Below are 18,103 nucleotides of genomic sequence, written 5' to 3'. Positions count from 1 at the left end.
AGTAACTGAATGAGAAATGAACTCCTAGAGGCAACAGCTCAATTGAAAGTATTTTCTGAAAAATTCCAGCTGGTAGAAATGCCAGATTCTTGCTAAGCTGTGAACTATGACAGTATATGCTCTTTTCTTCCTATGAGGCTTGACATCTTACCAACCAGTCTCCAACTCTCATAGTGGTTCCCACCAACCCAATCGGCTGGGGTGCACCAGAAGTTTGGGGAATACCTTTGTTAAATGATAATAATTATCTCTCAGTGGTGCCACATTGTTATATTTTTGCAAGCGAAGCCAAGCTCTGGAATCAGTGCCTTAACAACAGAATAAATGAACAGTGGGTAGAAATCTGAGGCACACAGTCCAAAACTAACACAATATAGAGGATGAAACTCACTAAAATGAGGACAGTTATAAAAGCAGACGAAGCTCCCCAACTACAGCAGAGGGGCTCAGATATCTCCTCTGTGTCATGCAAGGATCAAAACCATAAAATCATCATAGAATGGCTTAGGTTGAAGGAGACCTTAAGGACTACCTGGTTCCAAGCCCCCTCCCATGGACAGGGTTGCCACCCACTAGATTATGATGCCCAGGGCCCCATCCAGCCTGGCCTTAAAAAAAGAAAAACAAAATATTTGACTAGAGCACAAACCTGTGCCTTCCTATTTATTTTGAATCTTTGCTAGCCTTCAAGCTTTGGCTGGAGCTTGAACTGCTCTTGTTTGCAAGCAGGTTTGGATTCCTGGCTGAACATTTTCACAACTCTGGGTGGAACAGAGTTACGAGATAATGACATGCTGAAAATAAAAGTGAATCTCAAGCTAAGCTGTTCTGTGGCTTAATGTCTATCTGGGGAATTTCTCCTTGGTAATTAAAGCCAGAGTGTCTGCATACTAAAACAAATTTTGCATTTGAATGTTTAATATCCCCATAGCATGGCTTTGTTGTCTTCTGTGTTTTTTTTTTTTTTTTCCTTTTTGTCTTTGGAACAAGGTAATTTTTGTAGTTGCCCTCTTGAAATGGTGCCTACAGATCTCTTCAGTGTGTACTGTCGTATGGTTACACCATACTCCTAATTGCAAGGTTTCAGATCTCCGCTGAGATGCTCTGGTCTGCCTACAGGTGCCTTTGAGAAGGAGGCAAAATAAGAACATATAGGAGAAAGCAAAAAACAAGATCTAAAACATACAGGATATCCAAGGAGGGAGTTTTTAAGAGCTTGGAGTACACATAGCCAAAAAAATCCCTGCTGTCTTTTTCAAGCTGAAGCTTGCTGTTACCAGCTTTGCCAAAAAAAATGCCTACTTGGATGAAGCTTTGAATGAGTTACACACTTCTACCTACGGCCTTGGGATCTCGCTGCCAGCAGAGCCCTTTGGGAGGCACCAACGTGTGCAGCAAGAGCACAGTGCGTCCAAAGGAGGTGGCAGAAGTGGGCTGAAATCGCTCTTTGAAATGCAAAGAAACATTTGGGTTATTTATCATTTTTTGTAACTGAAAATCATTTGGTCTTTTTTTTTTTTTTTTCCCTTTTAGAAGGCAAAGTGGAGGAAATAAAATGTTCTACTGAAGATATCTTCAAAGAGAGAACGAGCAGTATACCTGACTCATGTGGGCCACAACATATGTAAAGAACCAAACAACTTTCTGCTTAATGTGACTACTCATTGGACTCCAAATGTAAAGGAAAGATCTCCTTACATAGAAGCATCTGCAATAACAAGATTATCAAGTAATGACTAGAAAAATGAAATCTCTCTTTCCAGAGTTTTATCAATCACTTTTTACCTAAGCCACTTAATGCATTTATGTTAATTGACTGGAGTAAAGCAATATACACTTACAAGTGAATGCATGTGATTGCTCACAGATGCTCTACAACTTCCCAAAGCCAAACAGAACACCTGAGTTCAACCAAACCCAACACATGAGTTAGACCAAATCTAGTGCATAAGTTTAACCAAACCCAATTCAGGAATTTAACCAAACGCAGCACATGGCCCTCTCTCAGGCTTATCTGCCCAGGATAACTCCTAGTTCATCAAGCTGGGAATATTTCCTGCCACAATGTCTCAGCGTGGCTCTCAACACAAGCAAGTTGGCCTTCCTCATGTTTATGTCAACAAAGTGAACCCGAAACATTTGCAACTGAAGTCTTCTCCAGGAGTCTCCTGGAACCATGGTCATTATGTTCTTTGTAACTGTAATGCCTGCGCTCAGATAGGCCTGCTGCAATTTGGGATGCAATGACACTGCTTTTCTGCCTGTGCAAGAGAGTTTTGAAAAAATCTCCTAAAATTTCAAGTAAAAGAGGTTTTTTTTTTTTTTTTTTGCTTCTCTCCACTCATTTTTCAAATCCATCAGGAGGAAAGCAGCCAGTTCTGAGAAGGCACAGCTTAAAGGCAGATGTCATCCCAGACTGAGCAGCTCCCAGGCCAAGAGGAAATGCAAGGTTTTAAATACAAAATTATGATCAGGCACAGCAGCAAAGGGCAAAGTCATCATCTCCCAGCCATCACTAAGAGACAAACACCCGACACTGCCTTCATCCCTTGCACAATTCATTGCATCCCTCAGGAGAGCCCTGCAGCCCTGGGAAGCTGCCTTGCACCCCACGCTGGAGCACGTGGAACCCCACTTCTTGCAGTGTAAGTAACCCTAAGCCACTGCCCAGCACCACCCCCTGGCAGGAGCAGCTCTGCTGTAGGACGCACAGAAGAATCTTTATATTCAGAACAAATAAGGTCATGTAGGCTTGCTTTAAAGACTGGAAAACTGCAAACAGCAGCTTTGGTAACAGGCACCAGTTAAATTTAACTTGTAGATTCAATTACAATCCATTACACAGAACAAATTAAATCAACGCCATGCTGATGCTGTAGCGGATTGCAGTGTGCATCCTGTGACAAACATAACCGCAGCAGCTGTCAGCAAAGTCCCAGGCAATGACAAATGTCGACATCATAAACTGACATATTAGCACTGCTTTTGTCATTCCTCTTTTCATCATGCAGGATAACGGGGTTAGTCAGAAAAAAAATATATATTTTCCATGAGAAAATTAAAATGGCAGATCTCTGCAACTAATCCTCCTCATAGACAGTTTGAAATGAGGTATTGCTTGATACCAACCACATCGAGCAAAGCAAAGCACTATTTATTCTCTGGAGGAGAATGGAGGAGAGTGGTCCCTGTTGGCAGCGTGATGCATCCCTACAACCTGCAGATGCAGAGGCCTGGCCTAACATCATGCACCTGTCCCTGCCTGGGTGTGATGCTCTGGTGGGTAATGGACATCAAGAACAAAACAGCTCTCCTGGGTTTTACAGCCTTGATTTATAAGAAAAAGTATACACCGCAGCACTTGCTTTTTATTGGGCACCTTTAGAATCACTAAAAAGAAAAATAACGACACAAAGGGACACGGGTTGCTGGGTTCATGTAATGATAACTGAAAGGCAAGGATGTTCAAAAGTCAGTGCGGAGGCATAAATGTGCTGGGAGCTGCAGGTAATTCTGGAAAACCAGCCATGTAATTTTCCAAATCAAAGTCACTTGGCTGCACTCATCAGTAATTAGCAGAAAGCAATCTCCCTGGCTGAGCATGCTTTCATCTTTCTGCTAGGATGATATCTAATTCCTTCTCTTCCCTTCCTTCCTATCGATGGAGCTCTGCTGTCACAGAGCTGCCCTGAACCCAAACCGCATGCAACCACCCAGCTCTACATTCACCGTCCACATGGACATCGTCACTGCAGGTGGTGGTGGGGAAGCACAGAACCCCACAAACGCACACAAAACTGTCACCAAGCCCCACCCTCACATAGTCTCGATAACCCTTGGTGCTGTAAGTTTAAATCCCCATTACAGCATTGAGAAAGGTGAACACAGATGCTTTAGATGTTGGGCCTCTGGATCTCCTGGACCGCACCACAGCCTCAACTACCAAAATTGCTCCTGAAAACACTGCAAATGCACACTTACAATTAGAGGTCCCCTGTTGTTTTCACGGTACTTGTTCTGGAAGAAGATATAAACCACGGTGGCAGCCAGCGAGTAGAGGAAGGCGAAGACTGCAATGGTGACAAAGAACTCCGCCGACGAGGAGAAGTCCCCTATCAAGGAGAGTGTTTCTCGACGCTTGCCTTCACAAGTGGGAGCATCGAAATTCACTTGATGCAACCTGGAAAACACCCCAAGGAGCAGCAGGTGAAGCACAGAAAACCATGACCTGAATGAAGATATAAATACGTTTGCTGTCTCCCTGTCTCATTCCCGATGTGCATTGATCTCCTGCTTGAATTGTGCGGGCTGTGCTCCTCGGAGCTGCTTCCACACGTGGGGTTAATTCTTGGTGAGATCCCGAGCACATCTTTTCATCAATCTTTCAGTCAATCAGAGAGAAGAGTCGATGTTCCTCTAGTTTGGTACAACTGCCCCATTTTAGTGGGGTTTTGCCATGACAGTTACTGAAAAAAAGGGCAACGTGAGAAATGAAGCCATTTGGTTCTTGAATTCTTACATCAAGAAGGGACAAAATAGGGCTTATCCCCTCTGTCGTGGCTATGGGACATCTACATTTGTAAGCTTACATCTTCCTTGTGTAACACTGCTTAGTGCATGGCTACTGCAGCTGTTGGCCCACAGGGCTGTGGCCAACACAGCCCTTAAAGCCAAGCTGCAGCAGAAATACACAACCTGTGTCAAAGAAACAGCCCACAAGCCTTGGTTTTAGCAGCCAAAGCCCTGCTCTTGTGCTCTCACAATGCAGTCAGCCACAGAGCTAATAGTTTTCGTGGTTATGTCTGGCAGATCCTGTCAGACACTTTTTTGCTTTAATAATTTTAAGGTCTGATTCTGAAAAAGAAATAGGGTCCCTAGGGGGGGGCTTTGGCTGGTAGCATTGCGTTGCCCCAGATTAGCATCAGTGGGGACGTGAGGCCCAATGAAGGCCCACGTTGTTCTGCTCTGCACTGGGACAGCAGAGGAGATGAAGCCAGCAGAAAGTTAACAACAGCAATTAAAGAAGTTATGATCTGGTGCTGAGAAAGGGTGAGGTCTTCTGGGAGACATTCCTCTGCTCAAGGGCAATTAACGTGCACAGCAGCGAGCCAACAGCAGCCGTGAATATATGACTAAATAAAAAGCTGGGTCCCTTGAGGGAAACGAAGATAGATTAATGGACACCGGCGCATTGCTCAACTTTCTGCCTTTCTTAGTCCAAACTAAGCACATCCAAAGCGTAGGCAGAGCCTTTTGATCAGCACAACAGCAGCTATCTGCCACGGGCACTGCGCTCCCCCAGCTTCTGTTGCTGCAGTTGAGGTGGGATGAAAACATGAGATGTGTCTGCTCAGATTGCAGACGAGCAGCGGCTGATTCCCCTCCTCAACATGAACACAGCAAAGCCCACTGAGAGCTGAACAAGTGAGAGAGACTAACGCCTCTGGACATACAGACAGCTTCTTGGCTTATGTTCAGAGCTTGCTGGCGTTAGTTGGGTCTTACTGCCCTTTCCTAAAGGCAGAAAGGGGAAGAAGATTTCCTAGTGGCTGCTGTACCAGTTCTGCAGCCTGGAGAGAGAGTGACTTTGTTTTAACCATCACCAGGACTATGGAAAGCTTCTGAATGCCAGAAAAGAAAGCTCTGTGCTTTCCTCACCTACAGCCGTGTGGGCGCTGTATGGACACAGAATGAAACTGGGAGATGAGAACCTGGCTCAAAACCTGTGAAATCAGCAGCACGGGGAGTGAATCAGTACAAAACCCCAGCCCCATTGCCTGGGGGAATGCAGCAACACGCACAGAGGCTGTGGCACCACTCTCCTTTGCTATTCCCTATTTTCTGCATTGCATCTCATTTCTGAATCACATTCTATTAACATCTTACTCTTATCTTCCCAGCAGTGTTTTTCTGGCCAAGCATCTGTCAGTGATACCAGATACCCTGTGATCACAGAAGCCTTCTTCCGTCAAGTTATTTTTGTTCACTAGCTTTTCCCTTTTAGACTTCTCCAGCCTCTGAGAGGATGTGCAGTAATTGGTGCCTCTTGTGGCCACCAACACCTCTGCCCAAACAACCGAGATCTCAGCTGAGCAAAAGGCCCCAAAATAGACAGTGACATAGACCTGGGAAGAGAGGATGCTGGTTTTCAAGATGCATTTGAAAAGTTCCTTTCAGTGATAGAAATTCCAGTTTTAGTAATCAAGCCTGCTTTGATCAGGAATGGCATCCCAGAGGGGAAGCTCCAGTTTTCCCACCAAAGCTGCTGAGTCAACCTCTATGGGGGCACGATTGCTTGATGGTGACTCACAAAAAATTAATTGCATCTACATCTCTGCCACCCACTTTTGATATAATTCTCCCTCTTCTGCCTCTCATATCCTCTGACTTAATCTTCATTCATTTTCTCTCATCTCCAATTCTTTCCAACCCACCTTCTCCTCAGAGCCACCCTTGGCCAGCATCCTCCTTCTGCTGCTTTTCTGCCTCCGGTACCACCCCTGCATTTCATTCTCACCTCCCCATTTCCTGGGCAATAGCAAGAGCCCTGAGAGTGACTCTTCGCAATCACACCCTCTGCTCTTCATTAACATCTGAGCAATACTGTAGGGCTGTGTTAGCAGAAGCGATTGTTACTGATTGATGAGTAAGGCAAACAAAGAGCACTTCAGTAATGTACTTAGCTATTTAGAGAAAAAAGTACTGAAAGCCTTTCCCCCTCAGCAAATTCCCCCAAAACTGCTGGACAGTGCTATCTGCCCTGTGCTGTGTTGCTATTAAGTCAGATATGAAGATGATAATTCAGGGATGTGACCTTGCAGTCTGCACAAAGCAGAGCAGCACTGAGGCCATCCTCACTACTCATTGCTAACACCAACCCTTCACTTGCTGGGTCTGTTTGTCAACAACAGCCACCAACACCAGGCCTTCCAGCCCTGAATTCCCTCAAATCCCACATGAATCTGAAGCAAAGTCCCCCAAAGGCTGTTGGATTGCACCGATGAAGTCATGGTAACTAAGGGCTTGCAAGATCTATTCTACCACTTGGCAAACTTTCTGCTGCTGTGGGAAATATGATGACAAGACAACTGTACTGTTTGGCTTGACAAGACCAAAAGAGAATAAGAATGTTTTATGGTGAAAAAAAAAAGGATTTTTACATTGTTCCGCTGCAGCAAAGAGGAGGTTGGTTTTCAGACGCTAATTACCTGCAAGCTGAAAACAATGCTTGAAGCCAAGCACACTGAACAGTGCTACAGCTGGAACATGTGCGTGGGGGAGCACGAGTTGTGCTCCCTCTGTACCAACATGAGGCTGTCTTTCCTTCCTGACCTCCCTCGGTGCAATTCTCAAGAGAATTTGCTTTTAATTTTGGCCATCCAGCTCTACCAACAGGCACAGGATGAGATCCCAAGCAGGAGAGCACACACTGAGCACTCCAATCTCCTCTGACTGAAGAAATCTCCTCCTTTAGCAGTGCTTAGCCTTGAAGCCAACAGAACATGCAATTAATGGCAAGTACTTGCTCAAGTATTATTGATGAACAGGCACAGATTTCCCCTCCTGAGGTTTGAGCAGTGCCCGGATTAATAAAGACCAGATAAAGTTCTGCTTCTGAAAATTCTCAATGGGGGTTAGTGTCTCTCCATTCCTTTACTAGGATGTGGTGAAAGAAATACAAGCAAAAAAAAAAAAATCAAGTTTTGGCAGATTGTCCTATTTTCTGCAAATAGCATCTTGTAATCCACCCTCCAACCCGTCTATGACACATTTGAACAAAATCTGCAACACCCACACATGCAATGCACTTGCAAAAATGCGAAGATCCATTATCCTTGCACTGGGCTTTATTTCCCCCTGGCTTGTTTCTGGGAGTCACACTGTCGATTGTACTTACTGTCTGAAAAGCAATCAGAGAAATACACCACTGGAAATGAGTTACTGCAGGTAGTGCCTGTGCAGGGATCTGTTGTGAAATGTTTATCTTGGCTGATAATCTCCAAAACAAGGGACAAATGAGGTTTCAAAATACAGTAGGGAAAAGCTGAAATGCACAGGGCTGAGCTGCTCTGGTGAGACATGAACATGATGGGGATTTTTGCCTTGCTCTGGGATACAAGATGATGTTTACCACTCAGACAATAGTAGAAATCTGTCTGAGAAGAAAAGGCTTGTGCTTGGGCAGTGGGAAACATGAGGTACAGGATGCTCACCTGCCACAGAGGACATCCCAGCACTGCCTGAGCACTGCCATGAGGTTTCACACACCTCATCCTGCACACATCTATTCCTAGCTTCTGTCCTGAGAGCTGAACATTCTAATGATCCCCCATTTGTCACAGCTCTGGATGCAAGTCTAGAGCAGGCATTGCTCAAAACCCAGATGATGCTACTGGGAAGCCAACCAGTAAAGCTCCACTGACCTACATTCTTTTCTGGTTTATGTCCAGTTAAGATACTGGGAAACATTCACCCCTCTTTGTTTTCAATCTAAGTTGTCAGGCTCCCAGCCCTCTCTCACACATAGCTGTCGTGCAAACATTTGGCCAGTGCTGTTTTGCTGGAGTGCTGTTTTTAATAGGACAAGCTGTTAGCCACAGTTGCTGTCTCAACACAGCATGCTGCTGCCTACCCAGTGCAGCACAGCGTTCACATCCTCTGCTCCTTACATCTCCATCCTTCACCTACCATCTCTTCTCTCATTAGCACAGTGAGGTTCTGCAAGTGTTCGGGTCTCCAAGAAGCAAAAGACCAGAACTGTGTGGAGGATGGGGTGTAAAGGCTTGGGTATAGGGACAACCGTAATACAACAGAGCCCTGTCCCTGCAGGTAGCATGTCTGGAAGGCCAACTGTATCCTGGGCTGCATCAACAACAGAGGGGCAGCCAGCAGGGAGAGGGAGGGGATGGGGATTGTCCCCTTCTTCTCTGCCCTCATGAGGCTCCCAGTACAGGAGGGATGAGGAGCTGTTAGAGTGGTTCCTAGGAAGAAAGGTTGAAGGAGTTGGGCTCATTCAGCCTGGAGAAGAGAAGGCTCTGGGGAGACCTCACTGCATCCTTCCAGAACTTGAGGGGAGCCTTCAAACAGGAAAGGAAGTGCCTTTTCACACAGTCTATTAGTAGTAGGGCAAGGGAGGATGGCTTTAAGCTAGAAGAGATGAGGCTTAGGTTAGCTGTTAGGAAGAAGTTCTTAACTTGGATGGTGGTGAGGCAGTGGCACAGCTGCCCAGAGCTGTGGGTGCCCCATCCCTGGAGGCATTCAAGGCCAGGCTGGATGAGGCCCTGGGCAGCCTGAGCTGTTGGAGGACAGCCCTGTCCCCAGCAGGACTTAAAACTGGGTGGGCTTTAAGTTCCCTTCCAACCCAACCATTCTGTGATTCTAAGGAAGCTCTTGGAAAACAGCCCACACAGTGGCTTTGTCCCATGCTCCCGCAGGGAGACGTTGGAACACATGCCAGCTACAGCAGTGAACCTCCCCAGACTACACCCGTAACAGGAATTCAAGCCCTACTACTCCATCGTAACACCAAAAAGAAAATGAAGTGTCTCATTATAGAACACATGCTGCTGTGAGTACTCACAACGCTGAGTGGGTGATCCCAGCCCCAATTCCAAGCCTACATCCAGACCCAGATTTATTTCCCGAGATACTTTCACAGCTCTCCTCAAGCACATGCTTCTCCTTCCCATGCAAACAGAGTGCAGCACTCAGACATCCTCCACCAGACTGTGCCAACCCAAACATCTCCTCACACTGGGCTTCGTGGCACAGACTGGTAGGGTTGGAGATCTAATGATCTGTGGGCAGGGGGTGCACCAACCTCATGGGTATTCCTTCGGAGCAACACAGGAGCCAACACACCCTGCTGCTGCCCTTTGCCCTGTGAGAAGTAGGGTTCACATACAGTTTAATCTAGGTCTGTAAGTCCTGAAAGCAGCAGTTTCATCTTCAGGGCCAGCCGAGATAAACACATACAAGATCAATTACAGAAGAAGCAGCAGCATTCATTCCTTTGTATCGTATTTTCACATTAATGCTGTATTATAACTATAATCTTCCCAAGCATGTTGTCCTAAGGCACTTGAGGCAATCAAATACATTCCTCTGTAGAGTTTTACATCACATCCCCAACAGATCTCCCAGCCAAGGCATTTTCACTCCAAGTACTTTTCTGAGGGACCCTATGGTCCCAGGTAAACCTCCAGGGCTGCTTCACAGAGCATGAAGATTTGGGAGCAGGGGAAGGATGTGCGTTTGATGGCTGCCACGTGGGGTATGGGATCAGATGGCAAACAAAGCAGAGCCAAAGGGTTTCTACTTTGGTTGCTTCTGCACTGGCAGCGTGAAAATGGGCAAAAAGAAGATTGCGAGGGATGTTGTAAAAAGCCTGGCTTACAGAGAAGGCCTTTGTGGCACGCACAGATAAAATGCCATCACCATACAATGCTGTAGAGACTATTCATGAATATATATTAAAAATTCAAATTGGGAAGAAGCTGCATATATTAAGAAATCAAAGAGTGACTTCTACTTTAAGATCAAATTACGGTTAAAGTATTAAAGAATTTTTCTGACACCCAAACAGTGTTAAGCATAAAATACAGCATCTGTGAAGCCAAATAAGCCAGTCTGGATCAATACCATCCACATTCATCAAGACTCCAATTGCTCTGTGTGCCCAAATAAAAGCTTCTACAACTTAATGAAGATTTAAGCAGCACCATTCTCCCTATTCTGCAGCAGACACCTTCTCCAGAAAGTTGCTTCCACTTTCCTTCTCCATCTGAATTTCTCCCTATTAAAAATTCATTGAAAGCTGAAGAGAAATCTATTTGTTGAATGCACCTGGATCACCTTTTCCCAGGGCTGGCAGACAATATAAAAGCAAGCAGCTCTAACAAAGCCAAGGTTCACCTGGTAGAGTTCAGAGCTCAGCCTGATTACGGATCTGCATCCCTGCAGAGATCTGACCAATGTCTTGCATGCCCAACCACCAGGGATCCACGTGCCAGGGCTGTTCCTTAAACAGCTCAGAAAGTTCTGCTGCTCCTGTTGCAATGGAATAACATTTTTACTGGGATTCCATTTTGTCCTTTTTTAGGCAAATCTACTCAAAGGCCAAAATTAGGTACACAAAGCACTGCTGAGATCAGGCTTTGAAGAAACTGTTGTGGAAGAAGGTAATTAATCCCATGACTGAGCCCCAGGTGCCCATCCTGAAAGACCAGTTTATATAACTGAGCATTACTGAAAATCCCTATCTTTATTGATGCATTTTGAAAGCTCTTCCTTGTCAGCTCAGATGCTAACCCCTGACCCGCAGTGCTGGGTGAGATGGTCACAGCTTGCCAAGGAAGGGAGCTCAGTTAACGCAGTTCTCATGGATGGATCGATTGCAGAATCAGAAGGGACCACAGCAGCTGTGCTGCTCATCCTCCTAGCCAGTGAACTACAGTCGATAATCCCCTCGGCTCATTTGTGCTAAAGGCTTTCCAGAGGCACCAGGAGCTGAAGGAAGGAGACTGCTCCATTCCACGTTGGAATGGGTCATGCACAGTTGAACCAACTTCAATCTGCTCCCTGGGAGCTCAACCAAACCCACCTGGGAATCAGGGCATCTGCATTCTGGCACTGAGCACACCTAAAGCTGGTGCAGCTTCTGTGGGTAGACAGTACAAAAGCAAGCTAGAAGTGCTAGGAGGCCTCATTTGCCTTTGCAGAAGCATCTTTTGTGTATAGAACACATGCAAAATGAAATAGGAAGTGAGATGACTTTATCCCTTCCTGTCTCCCACCCTACTCTGGTAATGCAGTCCCTGAAATGTGAAATACACTCAAGACCACAATGCCAGTGCTACCCAACAGGTATGGAAGTCCTCTCCAAACCTCTCCCAGAAGGCAAGAGTCCTATTCATCTGAATGATCAGCAGCTCCTCGCCTCCCAGAAAAAAAAAAAAAGATGTTTAATCTTTCAGTGAAAATGCTTTCCATTCAATTCTGAAGGAAGATTTACTACAGATGGGTAAAGAAAATTGAAGACTGGTACATCCTGGCACAGAAGTGTACTAATATTAACAGAGGCTTTTTCCAAATAAAGATTGCTGCAAAGCACAGAGTCAGCTGCTTTCTCCTTAATAATCATCTGTAGCTTCTAAGTAGGCAATTTGGGTCTGGCTGTCATATTTCAGAAGAGAGACAAGCCTGCCCACTGCACGCAGATGAGGTGTACACTTTAAAGGGTACTCAATGGAAATATCTTTATTCAAATGAGTTTCTCAGAGAGTGAGTGAAAAGCTCCCACAAAACACAATTTCCTTTTCCTTCAGACATAGGGATTACTTCCACAGACAGTTTTACTAGCATGCTGGAAATATAACTGGTGATTTAAAATAAAAGGCAAAGCAGCATTTGTTTTGCTCAGTGCTGCAGTAGAAAAGCATGCACAGGCATCTCACTTCATCAAGCTCTTCTGTGAGCACTACCACTCTGTCCCACTGGCCTCTACACTCAGCCCTCCCAGCACCTCTGCACAATGCTTACTTTAACCATGTTAAGTACATAACATGAAGCTTTAAGTAGCAAAACCCTTCAGTACACTTTGCCACATTGCTCTTCTGAGTCCTTCCAAGCTCCTTGTTTGCTGGAACCAATGATTTCTCCCAAATCCATCCACTAGAAACTTGCTAAGTTGTCCTGTTGAGCCCTACATTGATGTTTACTTAAGGCTCCCAGTACTTACTTACCAGCTAGCCAAGGTCTGGCTGTGCACCTCCTAGAAGAAGGAAACCAATATCCTCACACTCACGGAAATTGGAGAGCAGCTGCTCATACAGCTGGATGCCCCTCTACATCACAAGCCCTGCTGGAAGGTGCTGCTCAGAAAGCAGCACTCAGGTATTTGACTGCTTCAGTGCCACTGCTGACAGCTGTGACAGCATCACTGTGTCAGCTGCTCAGCACATCCCTTCTTCCTCCCACACCTGCTCCAGCTGTCAGCTGGTAACCAGAGAACTGAAGGCATTGCAAGGAGAAATGCCACGTGAACACGGACTTATTCAGACAACTGGGGGAAATTCATCCGACGTACACAAAGCCTGTGTGTCCACGCGGGCAGACAGGCTTCAGGATCACAGTCCTGATGAGGTAGGCTGAGCTTAAAGCCTGTCTGCTCTTTGCCAAGGGCATCAACTGCTCTGACAAGAGACACTACCTTTCCCAACTGAGGCCACTTCTGCATTCAGAGCATCCCCTCTTCAATCAGTGAAAGGAGCACTGGAAAAGAGTAGAAAGATCAAATTCATGAAGAAACCATGAAAGTATCTTCCTTCTCTCTCACAGATTGCGGGTATATTTACACCATCCAACTGTACATGCCACACACCACCATCACTGCCCCATATTTGGAGGTGCTCAAGGCTAGGTTGAATGGGGCTCTGGGCAGCCCGATCTGGTGGGTGGCAACCAACCCAGAGCATGGGGTCAGAACTACATGATATTTAGGGTCCTCTGCAAGCTAAGCCATTCTATGAGCCTATGATCATACATCCCACACTGCTCAGACCACAACAGCCACAGCTGAGCCACACCAGCAGCTCAAGGGCCACCTACAGCTGCAATCCCAGCTGGATCCCTTCTGCAAATACCCCCAGGTTTGCAGTACATGCTGCAATTACTCAGCATTTCTTCTAGTTTCCTAACAAGCAAGACTAGGAAATTGCAGATCTGGTCTACAAACAATGGTCAGTGTGCCTGATACAACATTAAGAAATACTTGCTGACTACTCTTCTCAGTTTTATTAACTTTTCACATAAAGTGCTATTTAATAATCATGTAAATTAAAACCACTTTACTGTAGGGTGTATTCTATAATGAATGCTGGAGAAATGACCTATTTGGAAGTGAATCGCATTACAAATTCATGCAACTCAATTTTCAGGATCCATCTCATGCATACTAAGCAGAAATGAAAGAAAACACAGACAAGTTTGAGACAAAAACACAAACATTTGTAATAGCAGGAAATGGGACTTCTGGAGTAATAAATGTGGGTCAAGTGACAACGATAGTTCAAGGAATCAAATTTAGTTTCCACTGTTTGGAAAGTGCTTCATTTTAGAACAAGTTAAAGTAATAGATGCTATTACATCCAGTCTGTGCATAGCAATCATAAGCAAAACAGCACACAATTTCCCCAGGAAGCAAAATAATTTCAGTCATAGCATACTGGGCCTCAGACTGGATTCTGCATTCTTTTCTTTCAGTTCCTTAAAGAGATTACTTATTCAGAAGTGAAAGGTTTCTGGAGTGGACCTGGCATCTTTAAAAACAGAAGACTGTGGGTGTTCTTCTAAAGCAGGATCGTACATTGCAGGAGCATTTAATGTGTATTTTTAACTTCACTGTGGCTCTCCTAAGTCACCAGTGGTCCAGCACTTAAACAGTTCATGCACTGAGAAATGCAGACAGGCAATCAGTACAATTTTCAAAGGAATTTCAGAACTACCATTTAAATTTCCCTTATTTCCAGCTTAATTAATGGCTACACCACAGTTAATGGCTCCTTTATCCCCTTTTCTCCTAGGGTCAGCGTGGCTCCCTGAGCTGTCCTGGCCCTTATGGGGCTCTGCATGCTCACAGCTGCTCTGCGTTGAGCTCCAGTTTCCCCATGGCTCCCACAGCCCCCTCCACATCAGATCCAGCCAAACCTATTCTTCCTTTCCAGAGCCCAACCCATGTTATGAGTAGAATTCAGGAGCCCCAGAAGATGGTTCTTCATCAGAAACTGTTCCAAGGGACTGGAAACCCATTTTCAGTGGGGGTTTTCCACCAGACCCCACACACCTGCCTCCCTGCAAACCAATCATCATGAACCAAAAATGCATTACCTGAACGGGTAGGCAAAGGCTATGTCAATGTTGAGGTCACTCTCTGACTTGTTTGCACAGTCCACACTGAGGCGCAGTCCTCCAGAGTACCCACCGCATGTTGCAAATGCAAAGATTGCAAAAAGCTGTCAAAAACAAACAACATTTTAATTTTATTTCGTTGCAGCACTCACACCACGAGCAGATCTGTGCAGCAGCAGCACCAGTCCCCTCGGGTCAGGTTATCCATCACTCCACGCACTCAAAGCACTGCCATACATTACTCCTGCACCCTTCCCAAACGTCAATACAGGGAACCAGAAGATTTGAAGCCGCGTTGCTTCACATGGACAGAACCATCACCATTTGTCTGTGTCAAGCATCTCAGCCCTCCCCCCCCACCCCCCGTCTCAGAACCCACTTGGGATTCACAGCGCAGGCAGCTATTTAAATCACCCAACTGATGGGCAAGCTCAGGCTGGAAGGGAAGGATGAATATTGACTGAGCATAATGAGGCAGTCTTTGCACAAATAAAACACTGGCAGAAATATTTATAAGGAGCAGACAAGGGTAGCAATAGTAGACCAAGGCAGGCCACGTAGCTATCATCCCATCGCGTGAGGAAAACACAGCATCACGCCACGTTTTTTTCCATTTCATATAAGATCTGGGAGGAAAAAAAGATCATTTTTTCATTATTTTTCCTACATTTATACCATAACCCAAGATGGATACAGTGCGACAATTAACCAACACTTGGCAAAACAGGAAAAAATATAAGACGTAGGAAAGCAAACCGGATAGGAAGAAAAAGTTAGGTTCTTCCTGGTACAAACCCATATCACACCTTCACATTCCATAAGAAGGGGGTTGGAGGGGTGGGGAGGGCCACAGACACATCAGCATTTGTATTTACGCCAGGTGTTCAAACCAAGGGAACTTCACTGACATCAGCTCTTGGAAGAACCAGAGCAAAAGTGGGGAGAGCTTAGTGATGAAGTTGTAACCTAAATTAATGGCCAAGTTAGATGTTGTTCCTATTGCTGCACAATAGGTGTAAAGTTACTCCATCCACTTTAGCAGCTCAGATCTGAAGTGAGGCAGATATGGGAAGTGACAAGTAAGCCCACAACCCAAATCACAGCTGAATAAACTAAAGGCCAAGAACCCAAAGGAAACAGGCTGCGTGCATCTAGAAGAGAAAAAATCTGTATTTGGACACTGGAAAAAAAATCATACAGCAAGCAAATGTAATGGCAAAATAAGGGACTGAATGATTTGCTAAAGGCAACGTGGAAATGCCAAAAAAATAAGTAGATCCATCCCTGCTGCACAAGGCTCCACTGAAACATGCTGTTAATGTGGGCTTCCCTTGTGCCCACTGCACATCTCTTACTGGTAGATCTGCAAAGGAATTTAGGAGCCTAACGATAAGGCGAGTCGATAGAAACAGTGACTGACTCAACTCTTTAGGCTGGGCTCTGACCAAAAAAAGAGAAAGCTGAACTTTCCCATGAACTGACTTGTTGGTTAATTTGAAATAAATGCTCATAATAAACTTGAACAGCACTCCATGATCCTAAATGAGACGTTTCTTCGAAGTTGTTCTGCCTTTACGTGTGCAACAGCACTGAAAATCGTTATTAATCATCTCAGCTTAATTTGTGAGGCAATGTCAGAAAACAATATATTAAGGAGAGCCAGAGACATTAGGGCTGACCTGCTTTCTGGCCTAATTAATGGAGTTGCAAATGCAGGTGTTTTACAGATGCTTCCGGAGCCACAAAGATTAATGGCTTGTAAAAAATGAAGGGGGGAGTGAAGGGCTGCAGTGTGAGACAAACCTGCCATAAATGAACAGCATCACCTGACAGCTGCAGCTCTCAGAACGGGGACAAGGAGCGGAAAGGCACACAGTTCATGCAAATAATGAAGAATTGGGAATTAACATAAGCCTGGGACATAACGGCCAAGGAGCCAGCCCCAAAAATTCAGCTCAGGCTGCTCCTTGTCAGAAAGGCTGAGAGCATCTCAGTCTGCAGCCTCAGATCCAGCTTTACCCACCTTGAGCCCAGTGCTCAGCTCTCAGCCAGAGGCTTTCCAGATGCTTCCACACCCAGCAAACCTGCAGCCCACTCCCTCTCCAGCCACATCCCACCAGAGCTGCCCACCACTTTCTATCCTTGCTCAGAACATGCCATGCTACAGGCACCCAGGCAGCACCCAGCAGGCAGGTGGAAAAGCAGCAAGGAGCCAGCTGGAGGCTTTTATAGCCAACCCAGCCCAGCCTGGCTCCCTGCTCTGGCTGCAATCACATCACTGGTGCCTGCAGCTGGGCACCACACAGCACTGCCTGGAAGTACCTTTACATCGTGCCTTGCAGGGCAAGGACCATGAATCCTTTCCCCAAGGAATTTTGGCCATGCAGCATCACTCCTCTCACCCAAACAACCTTCTCTCTCCCAGCTCTGCATTTTTCTTTTTTTTTTTCCTCCCAAGTTTTGCTGCTTTCTGTTGTCAGTGAATTAAGCCAAGATTTACTGGGTGGGTTTTGTGCATGCTGTAATTCTATGGCAGTTGCAGGAATGCTGTAAACACCACTGTATTTTATTATAGCAGGATTTGTGTAAATGGCAGTTGTAAATCCCATAATGGGAGCTTTATGGGCCAGATTCAATAAAACTTCCATCTGCAAGATAATTTTATTGAATCCCGTCTCTCTGAAATTGAAAAGTTTATGGAGAAAGGGGAAGCGTTTCCCTATGTTCCTAGTTACTCTTTGCCTATAAATCCACACTCAGCGCTCATCCCATCTGCACCCTGCATGCGTATGGCTTTTCCCCTTTATACCAGATCTATCTCAGCGTATGGTCAGCTCTGCTTATTACAGCTTCTGCCTCCAGGGCCATCTTTTACATGGAGAACATATGCAAAATTACATATGAAGGCAGTTCCCCGAGGAGCAGCCAGGAGCAGCATGGTGCCCTTGGGGCATCTCATTGCTCCTATGTATGCTCCCCACCTGCTACTTTCTCCAACAAGGCAGCACGTCTCTGAAGATGGTGGTGCCTTTGTGTACGCCAATGAATACCCCATCCCCTGCTTTATAATGGTGATATTCTCCCTATGGCTGTGCAGCCTTATCCTGCGCTACTGTATCATAGAATCGTTAAGGTTGGAAAAGACCTCGAAGATCATAAAGTCCAACTATCAACACAACACCACCACCAAACCGGT

General features: G+C 45.6%; 1 protein-coding gene across 3 annotated transcripts in view; it reads right to left on the bottom strand.

The window, feature by feature from the left end:
* SYP (synaptophysin) overlaps positions 1-18,103 on the bottom strand; it is a 79,636-nt gene that overhangs the window by 4,126 nt on the left and 57,407 nt on the right. For all 3 annotated transcript variants that reach the window (XM_015293015.3, XM_015293016.4, NM_205394.2), the window contains 2 exons: positions 14,887-15,011; positions 3,982-4,180 (listed from right to left, as the gene is read on the bottom strand). In XM_015293015.3, coding sequence (XP_015148501.2) covers positions 3,982-4,180; positions 14,887-15,011 — 324 coding nt within the window. The remainder of the gene's footprint in view (positions 1-3,981; positions 4,181-14,886; positions 15,012-18,103) is intronic.

This window comes from Gallus gallus, chromosome 12 (assembly GCF_016699485.2).
Source record: "Gallus gallus isolate bGalGal1 chromosome 12, bGalGal1.mat.broiler.GRCg7b, whole genome shotgun sequence".
NCBI lineage: Eukaryota > Metazoa > Chordata > Aves > Galliformes > Phasianidae > Gallus > Gallus gallus.
The sequence above is the reverse complement of the archived record's forward strand: the minus strand, read 5'-3'. Positions and strand labels throughout refer to the sequence as shown.